Source organism: Hibiscus syriacus, unplaced genomic scaffold (assembly GCF_006381635.1).
Source record: "Hibiscus syriacus cultivar Baekdansim isolate YM2019G1 unplaced genomic scaffold, ASM638163v2 tig00111741_pilon, whole genome shotgun sequence".
Classification (NCBI taxonomy): domain Eukaryota; kingdom Viridiplantae; phylum Streptophyta; class Magnoliopsida; order Malvales; family Malvaceae; genus Hibiscus; species Hibiscus syriacus.
The window spans coordinates 202104-218971 of NW_024063166.1; the positions used below are offsets into that span (position 1 = coordinate 202104).

Genomic DNA, 16868 nt, shown 5'->3' on the forward strand with positions numbered 1-16868 from the left:
AGAATGTGAGAGATTACCTTTTGCTCACAAAGCATGGAGAATAATTGATCAGATTTGAGTTCATTGATTATTAAAAGTTATAAATGGTCACCTGATTATTTATTATGTTCCAAATTCGTTATTGTCCGTTAAAAAATTAACAACAGTCTGAGTTGGACGTTAACTGACTAACTAAGATATGGTAAGATTTGATCTTATAATCTAAAGCGACTATCATATCCCAGTCAACATGTTAACGTCCAACTCTGACGATTATTAATTTTTTAACGGAAAAGAACGAGTTTGGAACATAATGAATAGTCAGATGACCATTTTATAACTTTTGATAGTCTAAGAACTAAACAAAGCAGTATCCTATAAACAGAGGACTATTTATGTACTTTACCATTTTTTTAATAATTTGGATTATTAAAAAATAATGCATATCCAGAATTTTATTAGTTATTGATAACATGTATATTCTCTATAACTATTATTTCTTAAAAGAAAATAAAAATAAAATATTATATAAATAGGATTTTTAATAAAAGTATGTGTCCTAATTAGAAATAGAAAACGGCACGATAAAATTTATATAACGTGACCTACCAAACTTAAAAGTCTAATCCCCGAGTAATTTGTCTTTATCTATAATCCTTTGCTTAACAACTCTTTAATCAACCCTGCAAAGTTTATATCAACAGATCCCTTTCTTCTTCTTCCTCTCGATTCCATTCCTGCAGACTGCAAACAGAGAAAGTTGGAAGTATAGTTGAGGAGGCAATGGGCAGTTCGACGACGACAAGAGGACTCAAAGCCGATGAACTGTTGCCTTTCACGGTACAGTTCCTTCGAGGACGATGGTTCGCACTTTTTGCATCTTTTCTAATCATGGCCGGTGCCGGTGCAACCTATCTGTTTGGAACCTACTCGAAAGAGATCAAAGCTACTCTTGATTATGATCAGACCACTCTCAATCTCTTGGGATTCTCGAAGGATCTGGGTGCTAACGTCGGGGTGTTTTCCGGCCTTATCGCCGAGGTTACTCCCACTTGGTTCGTTCTCCTACTCGGCGCTGCATTCAACTTCGGAGGCTATTTCATGATTTGGTTAGCCGTGACCGGAAGAATAGCGAAGCCGAAGGTTTGGCAAATGTGTGTTTATATTTGCATTGGGGCAAATTCCCAGAATTTTGCTAATACTGGTGCGCTTGTCACCAGCGTAAAGAACTTCCCTGAGAGCCGAGGTTCGATGTTGGGTCTGTTGAAGGGGTTCACCGGACTCAGTGGAGCAGTGATGACTCAGATTTATCTCGCTGTTTACGGGAATGATTCGAAATCTCTCATCCTTCTCATCGGGTGGCTTCCGGCTACGATTTCAGTCGTGTTTGTGTATACAATTCGGACGATGAAGCCGGTTAAACACCCCAATGAGATGAACGTGTTTTACCAGTTCCTCGGAGCTTCAGTTGTTCTTGCGGTGTTTTTAATGGCGGTGACTTTAGCAGAGAAGCTAGTTACTTTCTCGAGAGCAGCATTTGCTGGTGTTGCCACTGTGGTTTGTTTCCTTGTCTTTTCCCCTCTTTTCACATGCATCAGAGAAGAATTACTGGTTTGGAACATCGAAAAACAGCCCATTGATCCTCCAACCGAGATCACAGTAGCTGAACCGAGGCAAATGGACGATGAAAAGGTAGTAAAGTCATGTTTTTTAACCATTTTTGACAAGCCCGAGAGAGGAGAAGACTACACGATTCTACAAGCATTAACAAGCATCGACATGTGGGTTTTGTTTCTGTCAACATTCTGTGGACTGGGTCCAAGCTTAACCGCAGTCGACAACTTGGGGCAAATCGGTGAGTCACTTGGCTACCCGAATAAAACAGTCACCTCTTTCGTCTCCCTCGTTAGCATCTGGAATTTCTTTGGAAGGGTGTTTTCCGGCTTCGTATCGGAGACGATGATCGTAAAATACAAGCTTCCGAGACCATTGATGATGACGATGGTCCTTCTTCTCGGATGCATCGGCTACCTTTTAGTTGCATTTCCAGTTCCAGGCTCCCTCTATGCAGCATCCATCATCATCGGATTCTCATTCGGTGCACAATTGCCATTGATTTTCGCCATCATTTCTGAACTATTCGGGCTGAAATACTACTCCACGTTGTTCAATTGTGGACAATTGCTGAGTCCACTCGGTTCATACATCTTCAACGTGAGGCTCACGGGAGTTTTATACGATCGAGAGGCGATTAAGGATCTTGCGAAGAAAGGTTTAACACGATCATCTGTGAAATCTTTGACTTGTATTGGCACTCATTGTTACAGGTTGTCGTTTATAATTTTGGCTGCTGTTACCTTCTTTGGAGCATTGAGTTCTCTCATTTTGGTTCTTAGAACCAGAAAGTACTACAGAGGCGATATATACAAGAAATACAGAGAAAATGCAGAGAGTTTATGAGCACCCAAAGCAATGATGAAGAAGAGTGTTGGTTACATGAAATTGTCCACACCCCATGTTTTCATATGTTTACTATTTTTTTATGTAATAATTAAATTTTCTTGTAACTTAATTTTTTATTAGTTTGAAGTGTTTATAATATAATATTGATTTAAAATATTAATAACACGTGTATACTCTACCTATACAACTGTTTAAATTTGATCCTGTTAAGGACTTGATTTTAAAAGTGGCTTGTACAAGTTTCAAATTTGTCAATGGCTTTAGGAAGTATACGAAGGTGCTCAGTTTAATGGCTTTAATTGGTTGCTCACTCTTCTTTATTGGGATGGTAATTCCCCCCGTTTTGATATTTTTTCCTTTGTGTGCAAGATTCTGTGAGTCACGGGTGAGTTGGCGAGTCACAACTTGTGATCTCTGCATCATTTGTTTATGGAATTTGAGGACATATTTGCTTGATTTGAGCCAATGTTATAGGGCACTGTTCGCTGCGTTGATTGGTCAGTCAAAGTCAATCCTCCTGATCCGAAAAACAATATAATGATACAGTATATATATATCGATAATTGTAATAAGAGTTAATTACATATGTGTCCAAACAATGATCCTATTTTTAAATTGGTCTCTAAGTTTTGAATATTCTAATTTCATCCTCAAACTATGATACTCATTCTAAATTAGTTCTTAAACTTTTGAACATTCCAATTTTATCCTTGAACTGACCCTCATTTTAAATTGGTCCCCAAACTCTTAAATATTTCAATTTCACCCCAAATTCATCTAAATATGAAATTAGTTTTAACTATAATTTAACCTAAACTTTATTTTTTCAAACATAATAATATAACTTGGCTTAACGATTTTATTAACATGGAATGCGATTAATACATACATTTAATTTTGGATTAAATTGAAATGTTGAAAAAGTTTGGGTACCAATTTAGAATAAAGGATATAGTTTGGTAATGAAACTAAAATGTTCAGAAGTTGGAGAACAAATTTAGAATGATAGTCATAATTTAGGGATAAAATTGGAACATTTAGAAGTTTAAGGACCAATTTAAAAATAAGATCATAGTTTGAGGATGTATGACACAATTAACTCTTGTAATAATACATCTGACTATATTAATTTTGTAATTAGATATTTATTTTTATCGAATAAAATTAATTTTTTTTTATAAATATATTTATGTTAAATTAGATCAAATTTAAATTTTATCTTAAAAGAAGAGTTAGATTTGAAATCAGATAAAATCATATTAAACTCAAATGAAATAAGATTTCGAATGGAAAAATATATATTTTCAGGTCAGCCCACCCCTAATTCAGCTTCCATCTCGCTCCATTTCTCGTTACTCTTCCCTATCCACCACATAAATGGATGAAACCTTAATCGGACATAATAGAGTTTATCTGAAAAGAATAGTGAGTCAAACTCAACAAGAAGAATATTTTCCAAAACAAGTTGCAATTATTATTATTAATTTGGATTTAAACCTAATAATATATACATATTGTTAACAAAAATTTTATCTTTTTAAGAACAAGTTGCATTATTGTTATTATTATTATTAGTGGACGGTTCTATTTATTTAATGACACATAAACATTTATTAAAAAAATTGACACACAAACATCCTATTAAAATTTTATACATGATCTAGCATCAAATGTAAATATGATTAATATGTATATATATAATTCACGTACATTTTATAAATAATAATATTCGAATCTCAATCACCTAAAAAAATATATCATCATTTGTTCTGATTTTCTACTTGAAAATTAATGTGTGGAGTTTTTCATAAAAATTAGAATAAACTATCAGTTTGGTCCATTTTAGTATTTAAATTTTTATTTTTTTTTGAAAATCATGTCTAACATTTAGGTTTTGTTTCATTTTAGTATCTGACCGTTAAAAACTTAACACGTTTAGTACCTAAACTATCAATTTTGGTCCGCTTTAGTTCCTAAACTTTTAGTTTTATTTTTAAAAATTTAACGTTAAATTTTTAACGGGTATTAAAAAATGAAACAAAAACCAAATATTATGTATGGTTTTGAAAAAAAAATTGAAAATTAGGTATTAAAACGAACCAAAACTAATAGTTTAGATATTAAACGCGTAATTCTAGAAGTTAATAAGATAGAACTTTGTTCTAATTTTCTAATTTAACAGAAGATAGTAAGTGTCGAGTGCTTAGAAAATTCAATCCATGTCCCGAGGGACTTTTTGAAAACGAATTGTTCTTCTCATGTCCAAGAGATTTTCTCCTCTTTGACATTTATGGTTCGGATGGTTTGGATATAATGTTTATATTTTATTTACTTCGTATTCTTTTCGTTGTTATTTTTCTATCTATCTATTTATGTTATCAAACTATAAATAAATATCATTGTTTTAAGTCTAACATCAACATTAAAGACATATATACAAATCAACATGCAAGACTGGAGACGGGACATGTACTCTCTCTAAACTCTTCAACTCCTTCAGTCCACTAAATTACCATCTGTAACTTTTCATCTAAATTAAAAAAAAATCTGCTAAAAACCACCACTAACCCATTTATTCTTTCCTATATTTTCCATAACTTGTTGGATTCTTTGAAAAATAAGGAATGCAATGGTGTTCAACAAAGAGTGTTGAATCTTATATCTATGTGGGTGACTCAAGCACAACATGCCTTTCAGTTTAAGTAATATCCATGGGGTTGGCATTGAAGATTGAGTTAAGTGGGTTGCACCATCGATAGAATTAGGCCTGTAAACGAACCGAACGAATATAAACGGGGTATGTTTATATTAGTTCGTTTAACTTTAACCAAACAAATGAACGAACACGAACATAAACGAACGAAAAATTTCTTGTTTGTGTTCGTTCGTTAAGGAAAGTAGCTTGCTCGTGTTCATTCATTTAAATGATAAACGAACACAAATGAAAGAACATAAACAAACGGATATAAACGAACATAAACGAACGTAAACGAACACATATGAACGTACATAAATGAATTTTTTATTTCCTAATAATTTTAAGATTATATTTTATTGAATTGTTTTGAGCTTTTTTTAGTTGTATTTAAAATTAATTGAATTTTAAAATATTTATGGGTATGAGATTAAAATTTAGTGGGCTTTAATATTTTAAATGTTTCTAGAGAGATTGAGCTAAACATAAATGAGCGCACATAAATGAACATAAACGAACGAACGTAAACGAACATAAATGTATGAACATAAACGAACATATTACCGAACGTTCACGAACATAAATGAACGAACGAGCCCTCTGTTCATGTTCGTTTGTTTAATAAATAAAAGAACATAAATGAACTTCCCGCCGAACGGTTCACAAACGGTTCGCTGAACGTTCAGTTCGTTTACAGGCCTAGATAGAATCAAGTGACTAAAAATCAAGGAAAAGAAGAGAAGAAAGAAAACAACGACAATCGTTTGTCAATATGTTATTGTCTAGCTCAGACAATCGTCATTTTTTAACGAAAAAAATACATTTTAAAACATATTAATAGTTGGATAACCATTTTGTTACTTTTAATAGTCTACGGACTCAACAAAGCAACATCCTATAGTTGAAGGACTATTTACTTTTAATGGTTGGGGACTTAACAAAACAATATCCTATAGTCGGAGAACATTTGTATACTTTACCTTAAATTATAAGGGTAAATTTGTAACACCCCAATTTAGGGGCTAAAATTAAGAAATTATAAAGTGGTGGATTTAATTTGGTATTTTGAAAGAAACAGTGGATTAAATTGTAAATTTTTAAAGTTGGCAGACCATTTTATGAAGTGCAGGAAGTTCACTGGCTAAACTCTTGGTTTAGCCATTTTTAATTATGAGATGTTATAAATCCCCATTCCCGTATGTTTTCTGGAAAATTTTCCAGATTTTCCTCTCCAACTACCCTCCTTTCAACTCCGATCTACTCGACGTCCGACCTCCGATCGACGAGCCGAAACCACCACCGTGTTCGTTGTCAACCGAGGAACAAAACCCCTCAAACCGTTCATCGTGAATCGTCGTCGTTCGTCGTTAATTTCTGTCGAAAGTATCGTCGGTAATAACTCGATTTCAATTGGTTTTTCGTTGATTCACGACGATCCGATGATCCGTTTACGACACCTCCCGCACCATCATGTTCCTTGCATCGTTCCGAGTCCGCCGGTGTTTTCCGTTTCTCCTTCGTCGCCGGCGAGTGGAGGAGTGCGAAAGTCAAAGTTTTCGACGTTTCGGAATCGAGCTCTCCGCCGTTCAAAAATTTGAACCGAGCTTTGTAAGTATCTCGAAACCGCTTAAAATAATTTTTAGAAATTTTTCCGTGATTTTTAGGACCCCGGAAACCGTCGTACGGAAATAATTCGAAAATGGTGATATTTTGGGAAATAATTCGGTTTTCGTGCTATTCTGGTAAATAATTCGATTTTGGTGCTATTCTGGTAAATAATTCGGTTTTTGTGCTATTCTGGTAAATAATTCGGTTTTGGTGCTATTCTGGTAAATAGTTAGAAAGGTGCTATTTTGGTAAATATTTGCAGAATGTGACTAATTTAGTAATTAATTTCTGTTAGGGTGATCTTTGTGTAAAATGGTCGACTGTTGACCGTTGACCATTGACCGGCGTTGACCACAATTGACCAAAACTTTGACCAGCTTTGACCGGGCATTAAACGACCTTTGACTTCGACCGAGTATACCTATCTTGATAGTTTTCGACGTTTCAAATCCGATTCCGCTGTCCGTATTTCGAAATTCGAACCCAAATGCCTCGAAATTACCGGTCAAACCCGTTGACTTTGATTTTGACCGAAAATTCCAAATTTCTGAAAAGTCATATTTTATGCTTTCAACGTCTTGAATCCGAATCCGAAGTCCGTTTCGCCAAATTCGAAAGTCGGTAAGCTGTTTTTCACTAATTTATCACCCGATTCGATCCGTTTATTGCAATTAAGCTCCGTTTCTGATATAATTTATGTTGATATGTATTTGAGGAATTATTGGAGGTTGAATTGAAGATCAAAGGCATTCGAATGGAATTTTTATGGTAGATCATTATTGCACGAAAATCGATGTAATACTTTACTACCTCTTTATGCTTTATAGAACATGTTTGTATTGGTAAATGCATGAATGGAAATGTATGGTCTCATATGTGTAATTAATGAAGAATTACACTAGATACGAATACGGTAGAAAGTAGGTAACTGAATAATTTATACACTCGATATGAATGTGGTAGAAATTCGGTAAATGAATACGGATCGAATGATTAATATAAGAGATTGAGGAATTGTTAGAATTAAATTACAATTTTTGTGATTAGTGATAAAGAAATCGGCATTGGATTTGTAATTTATATTTTAAATCAACAAATGTTAAATATTAAAGGTACTTGGATGAGAAATTAGGAGAATACTCTGGTTGGGTAAAATTATGAAATTACCCTTATGTTGTAAGATGACAAGAATTGTCCCTGGAAGTTGGTTAATAACTCTAAAAAAGACATATTGATCCGGTAAAATTACTGATGGCATAAGAAATGTTAGTTTTGCTTAGGAAAGGCAGATAACCGATTTTTAACCCGAAGAGAGTTTATGCAAGATACTAGAAGTCTGTTAAGGAATCATTTCAAGATCAGAGAATATTCGGGAAAGCAATTAACCATAGGATCTTTAAATTATAATTATTTTTATTAAGAGCTAATATCGAAATTATTTGGTTAAGAAATTACGAAAATGCCCTTGAGAGATAAAATAGTCTGAGTTGACCCTGAATGAGAAAGTACTTTGAGGATTCGTACTTAACTCGATTAAGTACGGATTTGATTGTTAAGATCTTGTCTAAATGCAGAAAATTCCTGCTATTCCGTTTGTAAAATCTGAGAAGGCACTTGACCCGAAAATATCCAAGTTATGAGTAAATACATGAAGAACAATTTATCGGGGGTGTTCTGTTGTCAAAATTGTTCGAAATGACTGAAATAAATGATAAGATTGAATTTAATAGTAAGATCGGACGGAAGGAAAAGATTGAAATACACTGAATCTGTAAAATGACCAAAATACCCATGTAATGGAAATGACCCAAGAATATCACCAAGCTCAGGAATGATTGGATATCCTCGAGCTCTGAAATGAATGGAATAAAACTGAACACCAAAATTACCAAAATACCCTTATGGCATATACTAAGTAAATGCCTTGGATTAATTAAGAAATACAAATAAGCATAGGTATTGGACAACCTTTAAAAGTTATGGAACACAACTTAAGTGAGTCGATCAACCTTAATGATATGTCAGTACCTGAACAGCATAGATATTACTTGAATGCGTGTTCGTCTTCTCAAGTTTGGCTCAAAGATAATTTTGGAAGTATTCAACTCAGCTCAACTCTAGATCGCATTCAGTACTAAGAATTGGACGTTTGTTTGTCAAATCAACCACGAAGACCAAATTGAATGGAACGGAAGTACAACATGTATCTGAAATTCAGGAACGTCTGAAATACTCTGGAAAATCCCAAAGTAATTGAAATGGACTTGACTGCTAAATAAGATAAGTAACCTCAATGACTGAGGATTAAGTAAGTGAATTGGATAAGTCTGGAAATTCTGATGAGTTTATAAGATGTATTGTCCTTATGGATCATGAACTACAAATCAAGCAGTCAGCATTTCATGATATAGTGGAAGCGTGAACATAAAATAAAGACATTGGAAGATTTATTCAGCGATGATTCCGAAGATTATATATGGACTAGAATTTGTGGTATTAAGGTGTAAATACCCTGGAAGGTTAATGATTTGACAAGTTGATAAATATTAGTTATGGGAGCTATTTATCTGGAGTTGTTCGATAAACCGAGTAATCGACATAGATTGTAAAGGTCCTGAACTTTCATTTCTTCCTTACCAGCTCAAGTCATATTCTGAATAACTGATGATTCTGTCAGTTATTGAACTCTTCCAATAGTAATTCTAATTTTCGGCATTCTATCGGTAAACTGAAGATTTGTGTTTCTCTAGCCGATAAGATTATCCTTTATCTCTAAATAATATCTGAAAACTTTGGTGTGTTCCCTACTTATATGAATATTTTATCTGATTTCTTATTTGAATTCTGTTTTGACATCTGATCTGAAATCAGTTCTGATTCCTAACCTGGATTCTATTCTGATATCTGATCTGAATTATGTTTTGATTTCTGATATCTCCGTTTACCGACGGAGAAATGTTTTATCTGGGGGTTTATTGTTGGAGGAAAATTATTTGCAGATTCCTCGGCTTTGTGCTCAGGGTCTAAATGGCATGTGCGGTTGGGTGTATGGTTCTGGGGAACCTACACAATTATGATGTGAACGGATGGGGGTATATATATATATATATGTTTTAAAAGATCTGTATATTTTTACTGGTTTTACGGGAACACACTAGAAAATCTATTCTGATCTCCTGAACCTAGACAACCGAAATATTTCCATCTGAACCGAAAAACTCATTGTTCGTTACTGACTGAAATATCAGTAGGATCTTCGTTCAGCATAAAAATCTATGGATGTTCGGAACCAACAAGAAAATATATGTTTATCTGTATCTGCACGTTCTTCAGCATCATCTGGTAGTTCTGTATTACTGAGCTTTTCGAAGCTCACTCTATTACTCAATATTGCAGGTTAAAAGAATTGTACCAGTGCAGCTATCGACATCAGTAAGGGAGTTCTTCCAGTGTTGATTACAGAGTATGGTACATGTGATTAGGGGGCATGTAATTGTATTTTGTTTTATATACAAGTTTGAAAATTTGTCATATTTCTGAATATTGATAAATGATTTTACGAGTTACATGTTTTGATAAAAAGTTTTAAATTTTCCGCCATCTTTACGTTGGGTCGTTCCGGTGGCCCTAATGTGACTTCTCGGATCGGATTGGGTTACCCTTATCGGTCTGGGGGTTACAAAATTACACAATTCCTCACTGAACTATACTCTCTCTCCTATTTTACTCACTGTACTTTTAATTTTTCTAATTTACACACTAAACTTTCGAATTGCTCATGTTTTGATCACTCTGAATTATTTTATTATTTTTTATGATGTGACATTTTTATTATTTAATATTAAATAAAAATAGAAGATGGTCGAAAATAATCGTCGACCACCATCGACCACCATATATGGTGGTCGTTTTGTCTCAAATTTCATGGGTCTTGTTCATTTCGACACTGAGTCTGAATCCGCCCTCCATTTTGCCAGAACTTGTTATGAAGTCCACGAATTAGAGATCGAAAGTGAGGAAGCCGAAATGTGTCAGGTAAGATTCATGGGTTTTGGGACGTATTCCAGTGAAACAAACCACCAAATTTGAACTCAGGGGTCGAGATAAACAAAACCCATGAAATTTGAGACTGAACGACCATAGTCGACTGTGTCGTCTAACCACTTTCTATTTTTATTTTATATTTTCAATAATTTTATATTAAATAATAATAAAAAATGTCACATCATTAAAAATAATAATAAAATAATTCAGAGTGATCAAAACATAAATAATTTGAGAGTTCAGTGAGTTAATTAAAAAATTAAAAATACAGTGAATAAAATAGGAGAGATAATATAATTTAATGAGGAATATAGTATTTTACCCTAAAATATATCATACTAATGATATAAATTTAACTTGTATGAAAAAATCTGTATTATCCGAATAAGATAGAGAAAAAAAAAGTTTTTCTAAAATTCCCCCAAGTAGTGGCATCGCCAAATACGCCACAGCAGTGCCCGGAATTCATCTTCTCTTTTCTCCTGTTTATTCCCACTCCGACCCTCTCCTCCTCCTCCTCCTCCTCCTCCTCTGGTCCATAAACCAACCCCTCTCTTGCCTTCAAGTTTCCAACAGACCAGAAAATTCAACAAGGTAATCTTTGAAACCCTAAACTTTATTTGAACATTGATTTGTACTCGACTCATGCGTTTTTGAGTCATGGTTCGGTTTGTGTTATCTACTCTCCTCCTCCTTTGTAAAGTGAAAGAGAACAATACGGTTTGCAGGTGGAAGTATTCTCATTTGTAATATTTAAAATTTGAAATCATTGAGTGGTTTAGTGGTAATTGAAACTACCTTATAATTAAGTGAACTTAAAAACTAGAGGTTGAAACTTATATCCATCTTTCAAAAGCTTTTGAATCTTATGCGCAAAAAACAGAATTTGTTTTTAGATTTTGCTAGCTGGTATCATTCTTAAGAAGTTTGCACGTTCCCTCTTTTAGTTAAATGGAGGAATCTGAGAAAAGAAAGGAAAGGTTGAAAGTAATGCGCATGGAAGCTCAAGTGTCTAATGACCTCGAGACTTCTGCAATGCCTGGTTGCCTTTCGAATCCGTTGATCGAGACACCATCGACTATGCAGGATGACTTTGGCGGAGTTCCACGTTTCGACTACTATACTGACCCCATGGCAGCATTTTCTGCTAACAAGAAGAGGGGCAACATTCATAACCAGACTGTGCAACAATCGTTTACATCGCCAACTACCAGTGGTTGGCACGCACCATCCCATCCCGGTACTTTTTTTCCTACTATTTTTGTTTGTGTAAACATGATATTATTATTGATGCATGCAATAATATTTGATTTGTGCTACTACTAAGCTGATCATTTGTGAATTGAGTTATCGGTTAAAACTATTTGTATGGAATTTCTCTAATTTTTCAATTAACATGAGTTGGTATTCCTTTTTGTTTTTCTAATTGATCGGCCTACTATTCTGGTTTGACAGGACCAAGGAACTTCGATAGGGATTTGCCTGTCCATCAGATGCAAAGCCAATTTTCATCTGCTCAAGGTGTATACAATCATGGTCCATACAACCCAAGAATAAGAAGTCCTTCACTCATGCATCCAGGCCAATCTGGTGCTTGGAATGGATCACAGGCCACTGATCATTATAACTTGGTATCTGATGGAACACCGAGAGGAATGTATAGTAATCCTCCCAGGCATCCTGGAACTTCTCAAAGGGTCTGGAATCCTTCTAATACAACAACTTATGGTAATTTTCCCGTCCCTTACTTTTCTATAGGAGATAGCCCTAGTTTCATCTATGGAACAGCCAGGCCTCAAATGTTTGGTAACAGGCCGAATCTTGATCAAGGAGCTGGAGGTAGTGCTTATTTCAGTCCAGGAAGAGGCAGGAGTCGTGGATACACTGGGAGCAGCACTCCTGGTTTAGGAAGGATTGTCGGACGAGGACAAGGTTTTCGTGGTCGTAGCTCAGCATCAAACAGGATATTAGGGCCAGAGAGTTACTTTGATCAATCCATGTTGGAAGATCCTTGGCAGCATTTAGAACCTATTCCATGGAAAAGACAAGAAGCTGGAATGGATAGTTCGAGTACTCCGGGCACTTCAAATTCCTGGCTTCCGAAATCCATTGACCCAAAGAAGGCAAAAGTTTCAGAGGCTTCTTCAAACAAGTTTAACTCTCAACAAAGTCTGGCCGAGTACCTTGCTGCTTCATTCAACAAAGCTGTTGAGGATACGCAAAATGAATGAAAGTTGCTCAAATCTCAAAGAACAACCACAATTGGCTTGAAATGAGAAGAGATCTGTTATGGCCACTTGATGAGATTTTCTTTTCTCCCATTCTCATTAATCTCAGCAGGCTTATCTTTGAGATTTGAATTCGAAGATTTCTAGATGAAACCAATATTATTTTCATGGAGGACAAGCAACGATTTTGGCTTTCGAACTGGTCTGGGATCTCCTCATGCATTTCATTTTTGTGTTAATAGCCTGTTCTAGGAAGGCCGACAATACTCATGCCATCACTCGCAGAAGTGACAACTTATGAAGACCATATATGGTGGTTTTTTCCATAGGCTATTATTGCAGGTAGATGGTGTTCAGTTTACTTCAGATATGCCAAAATGCTTGCTATTTCACTTAGTTCCTTGTTTGAGAATCACTTTTTAACTATTGTTATTTTAATTTTACTTGTCTTTGACTCTTTACTAATGAATTGGTTGTTTCAAGTTTTTGTTCTGTTGGTAAAATCGAATCTTTAATTTGACGAGTGTTCTTCACTCCTTCATACAGACTAATTTTATTGAATGAATGATATCTGAATCCTAAATTACAAAGCTTGACCAACATATGTAAATTATGAGCCAAGACTATAAAAGGGAAGTTCAGCTGACTTTTATCTTTTCAGAGTTGTACTCTTTATTATTTATACATTCAACGTAAACAAACTACTATCTCCTAAAAGAACTATACAAACCCGAGAAAGTCTAGAAAAAAAGATAACCTAATTTAAGGTTAAAAACGGCGGAAATAGGCTCATTTGAAAATATTATTAAAAAGTATAACATTTTAGGTCAAACCGAAAATTACCCGATTATACCGTAAAACTATCCATACAAACCCTAAAAGTTATCTATTAACTTTGTGCAACGGCTCGCCTCTTTTTTCTTCTTTGATTGGTTGACGACAATATCAGTGTTGATTGTTGATATTCTTTATTTTTCTTTTATTTTTTGTATAGCTTCTATGCATTTCCTTTACTTTTTAGTTCTCAATGGTTCTATCTTTATGACACGATTTCCTCTACCTTCATGACACATTTTTTTCTATTTTTTTGTATGTTTTCGATTTTTTTCTCGATCGTTTTGGTCGTTTTTTTCATTTAATTTTGTCATGGTTGGATTTGATGACATTGACTGATAAGATGATGCTTATTTATTATCATGTTGATCTTCTATGCTTTAGACCTCATATTGGATTTAGATAGACGGTTTGCGTTCAGAGATGTGTTCTCACGACACTTGACTCTGATTTGTGGTTATTGATGTTCTTTAAAAAGTTTGATATCCTATTATGATTCATTTGACGATGCAATCAGATTTAGTCGTATCGATCTTTCGTTTGAGTTTTTTTTTTTTTTTTGGTATCCCAAAGGTATCCCCCGGCTTTCGCCGGAGACTAATCTCTCGAGGTACTGTCAGGAACATTTTCCTTGTATAATCCTTATTTGATCTTAAATGACTGAATTTTTGTTTCAACTTTTTGATATTGAACACTCGAATTCTTGACATTCCTGATGTTTGAACCGTGACATCAAGGAATAACAATAATTCCTTTACAAATTTATAAAAAAAAATTGAGATATAGTTTTGTGGATTTATTATCTAATCCGTTATTCAAAGTTATAACATCGCCATCAAACAATCCGTTTCATGCAAATCTTCAAATCCACCCTACAAATCCACCTACCAAAACCACAAAACAAACAGGCAGAAATTGCATGCAACTACAGAGAAGAGTAAGGGTATTAAGTCATTAAAACTCATTAACGGTCCATTTCCAAGCCATTCAACCTCCAACGGCCTCCTTCTTTGACCCCCCAAATCCACAGATGGTTTATTTTACAAGTCAAAGAACCCTAAAATTAAACCCTTTCAAATTTTAACCAAATGTTTATTGGAATTATTTTGTTAATTTACTATAATTTTATAGAGATAATAGTTAATTAATGATGATTGAGGCGGCGTTGGTGGTGGAATATCTGGTGCCGTCTTCGTGGGAGGTCAAAGTGGCGGTGGCCACGTCGCTGTTCTTGATCATTTCTTATTGGATTTATACATTCCAAGTTGGAAGTGGGGGTGGCGGTGATCGATCGCTGCTTCAGGAGAATTTTACCGCTGAAATTATTCTTGACGATAAAGACAAGGTCAATTTTCTTTTTCTTTTCCTTTTAAAGATTTTTTTTGTTTCAATGAATTTTGATGGTTTTAGTTTTGTGAATTTTATTTGTTTATGCATTTTCTTATGGACGGTAACGTTGGCTGAAGGCAATGTCGCCTTTTTTTTTCTGTGTATTTTGGTTGATCTTTTCTGGATCTTCTATTCACTCTGTAACAATTACGTTTTTCTATTTTAATTTTCGGAAAGTGTTGGGTAACTTTCAATGTCAATTTAGTTGCTCATTTCTCAATTTTGTTAGTTTTGATTCTCAGTGAAGTTTTATGGATTTTCCAAATACTAATAAGAATCAAGTTTTTCTTATTAATTTAAATTCTAAGACCTTATTGGTTTCTTTTAGTGAAGCTCATTTCATGTTCCTTATTCAGTGATCATTTTTCCTAGTAAATAATTTTTATTTTATTTAGTTCAGAAGTGAGTTTCTTTTCTGGGTTTCTCTTTTTATTCAATTATGGAATATATTGAGTGCGCATTTTTGAAAGGTTATTTTTATTAATTTTTCGTTAATCTTATACCCATTTGTCTTGTACTTTGTGGAATTCTTTTAGGCAATTTTTTCTTGAATAGTACAATGGTACACTATATGCCTGCATCACGGAAAATGACTTAGTTTCTTCTTTATGATGTCTATTATTTATTGTTGGTAAAATATGTAAGAATAGGGATCTTGATGTTCCTCTGATGAAGGGCCAAACAACCTCTCTGCTTGGCATCATACACTTTTTGGTTTATGCTATACATCCGTTAAAAGTAAATATTTTAGGTGTAATTTTGATTTTGTCCCTTTAACACACTGCTATAGCTATTGAACTTGGTACCATCAGTACACACAAACATTTTGAATCTTATTTTACTGTAGTTCACAGTGTTGGGTGCTGCTCTTTTCATGGAGTAATTTTCCACTTCTTTGACATGCAGTTGTGCACTTATTTTGTAGATAGTCCAGTTCAAAGGAGATCTTCCAACCAATGCTGCCTATACAATCAAGGTACTTCTGTGATTTAATGTCATGTAACAAGGCTTGTTATGAATTCAAAATGAGATTGTTTTTGCCTTTTTGTATTTTTTAACTTTTCCAGGTTGAATTGCTGGCAGCCAAGAATCTCATTGGTGCAAACTTGAATGGCACATCAGATCCTTATGCTATCATTACATGTGGTTCTGAAATGAGATTCAAGTTGTTGTTTTTTTTTGCATTACAAGTTTCTGACGATGATGATTTCCATCTCTTTTTAGCAATATTTTTTTCATCTAAATATTGTTTATTTTCTTTGGATTGTAAGTAGGCTAGACAAATAGTGAAACAGAAGATGCACTAGCTGGGAATAGCAGAATATTTCTCACATTATAATAACAACTCCCCCCCTAATATGGTCATTACCATCATCACACCTAGTACTTTGGCTGTTTTTTTTGGCTTTGGAGCATTTAAAGTTGTAACTAACCAGTTACTTGATCTTGAGTTTTTTTTTTTAATTTTCTCTTTAATTTTTGTCTGTTCAATATTTTTATAGATATATAGTTGCACTTTTTATTCTTTAAGGAAAAAAAGTGTTTTTTATTTGATGTTTGTGCTATAAATAACAACTATTTGGGGGGGGGGGTTAACCATTATATGTTGGTGTAGATATTCCAAGGAA

General features: G+C 34.2%; 3 protein-coding genes and 1 pseudogene across 3 annotated transcripts in view; all 4 read left to right on the top strand.

The window, feature by feature from the left end:
• Window positions 1–753: 753 nt before the first annotated feature.
• LOC120168952 (protein NUCLEAR FUSION DEFECTIVE 4-like) lies at window positions 754–2439 on the top strand. The gene has a single exon (XM_039177196.1). It carries the CDS (start codon window positions 763–765, stop codon window positions 2437–2439), a length of 1677 nt encoding a protein of 558 aa, XP_039033127.1. The 5' UTR covers window positions 754–762.
• An 8743-nt stretch (window positions 2440–11182) lies between these two features.
• LOC120168964 (protein SICKLE-like) lies at window positions 11183–13504 on the top strand. Its single transcript, XM_039177201.1, has 3 exons — window positions 11183–11383; window positions 11737–12029; window positions 12245–13504. Exons 2-3 carry the CDS (start codon window positions 11741–11743, stop codon window positions 13018–13020), a joined length of 1065 nt encoding a protein of 354 aa, XP_039033132.1. The 5' UTR covers window positions 11183–11383; window positions 11737–11740; the 3' UTR covers window positions 13021–13504.
• Window positions 11255–16868, top strand: part of LOC120168965 (protein SICKLE-like) — a 90341-nt gene continuing 84727 nt past the window's right edge. Inside the window, exon 1 of the mRNA XM_039177202.1 lies at window positions 11255–11273. The gene's annotated coding sequence lies outside the window, so the exon portion shown is untranslated. The remainder of the gene's footprint in view (window positions 11274–16868) is intronic.
• LOC120168972 overlaps window positions 14955–16868 on the top strand; it is a 102666-nt pseudogene continuing 100752 nt past the window's right edge.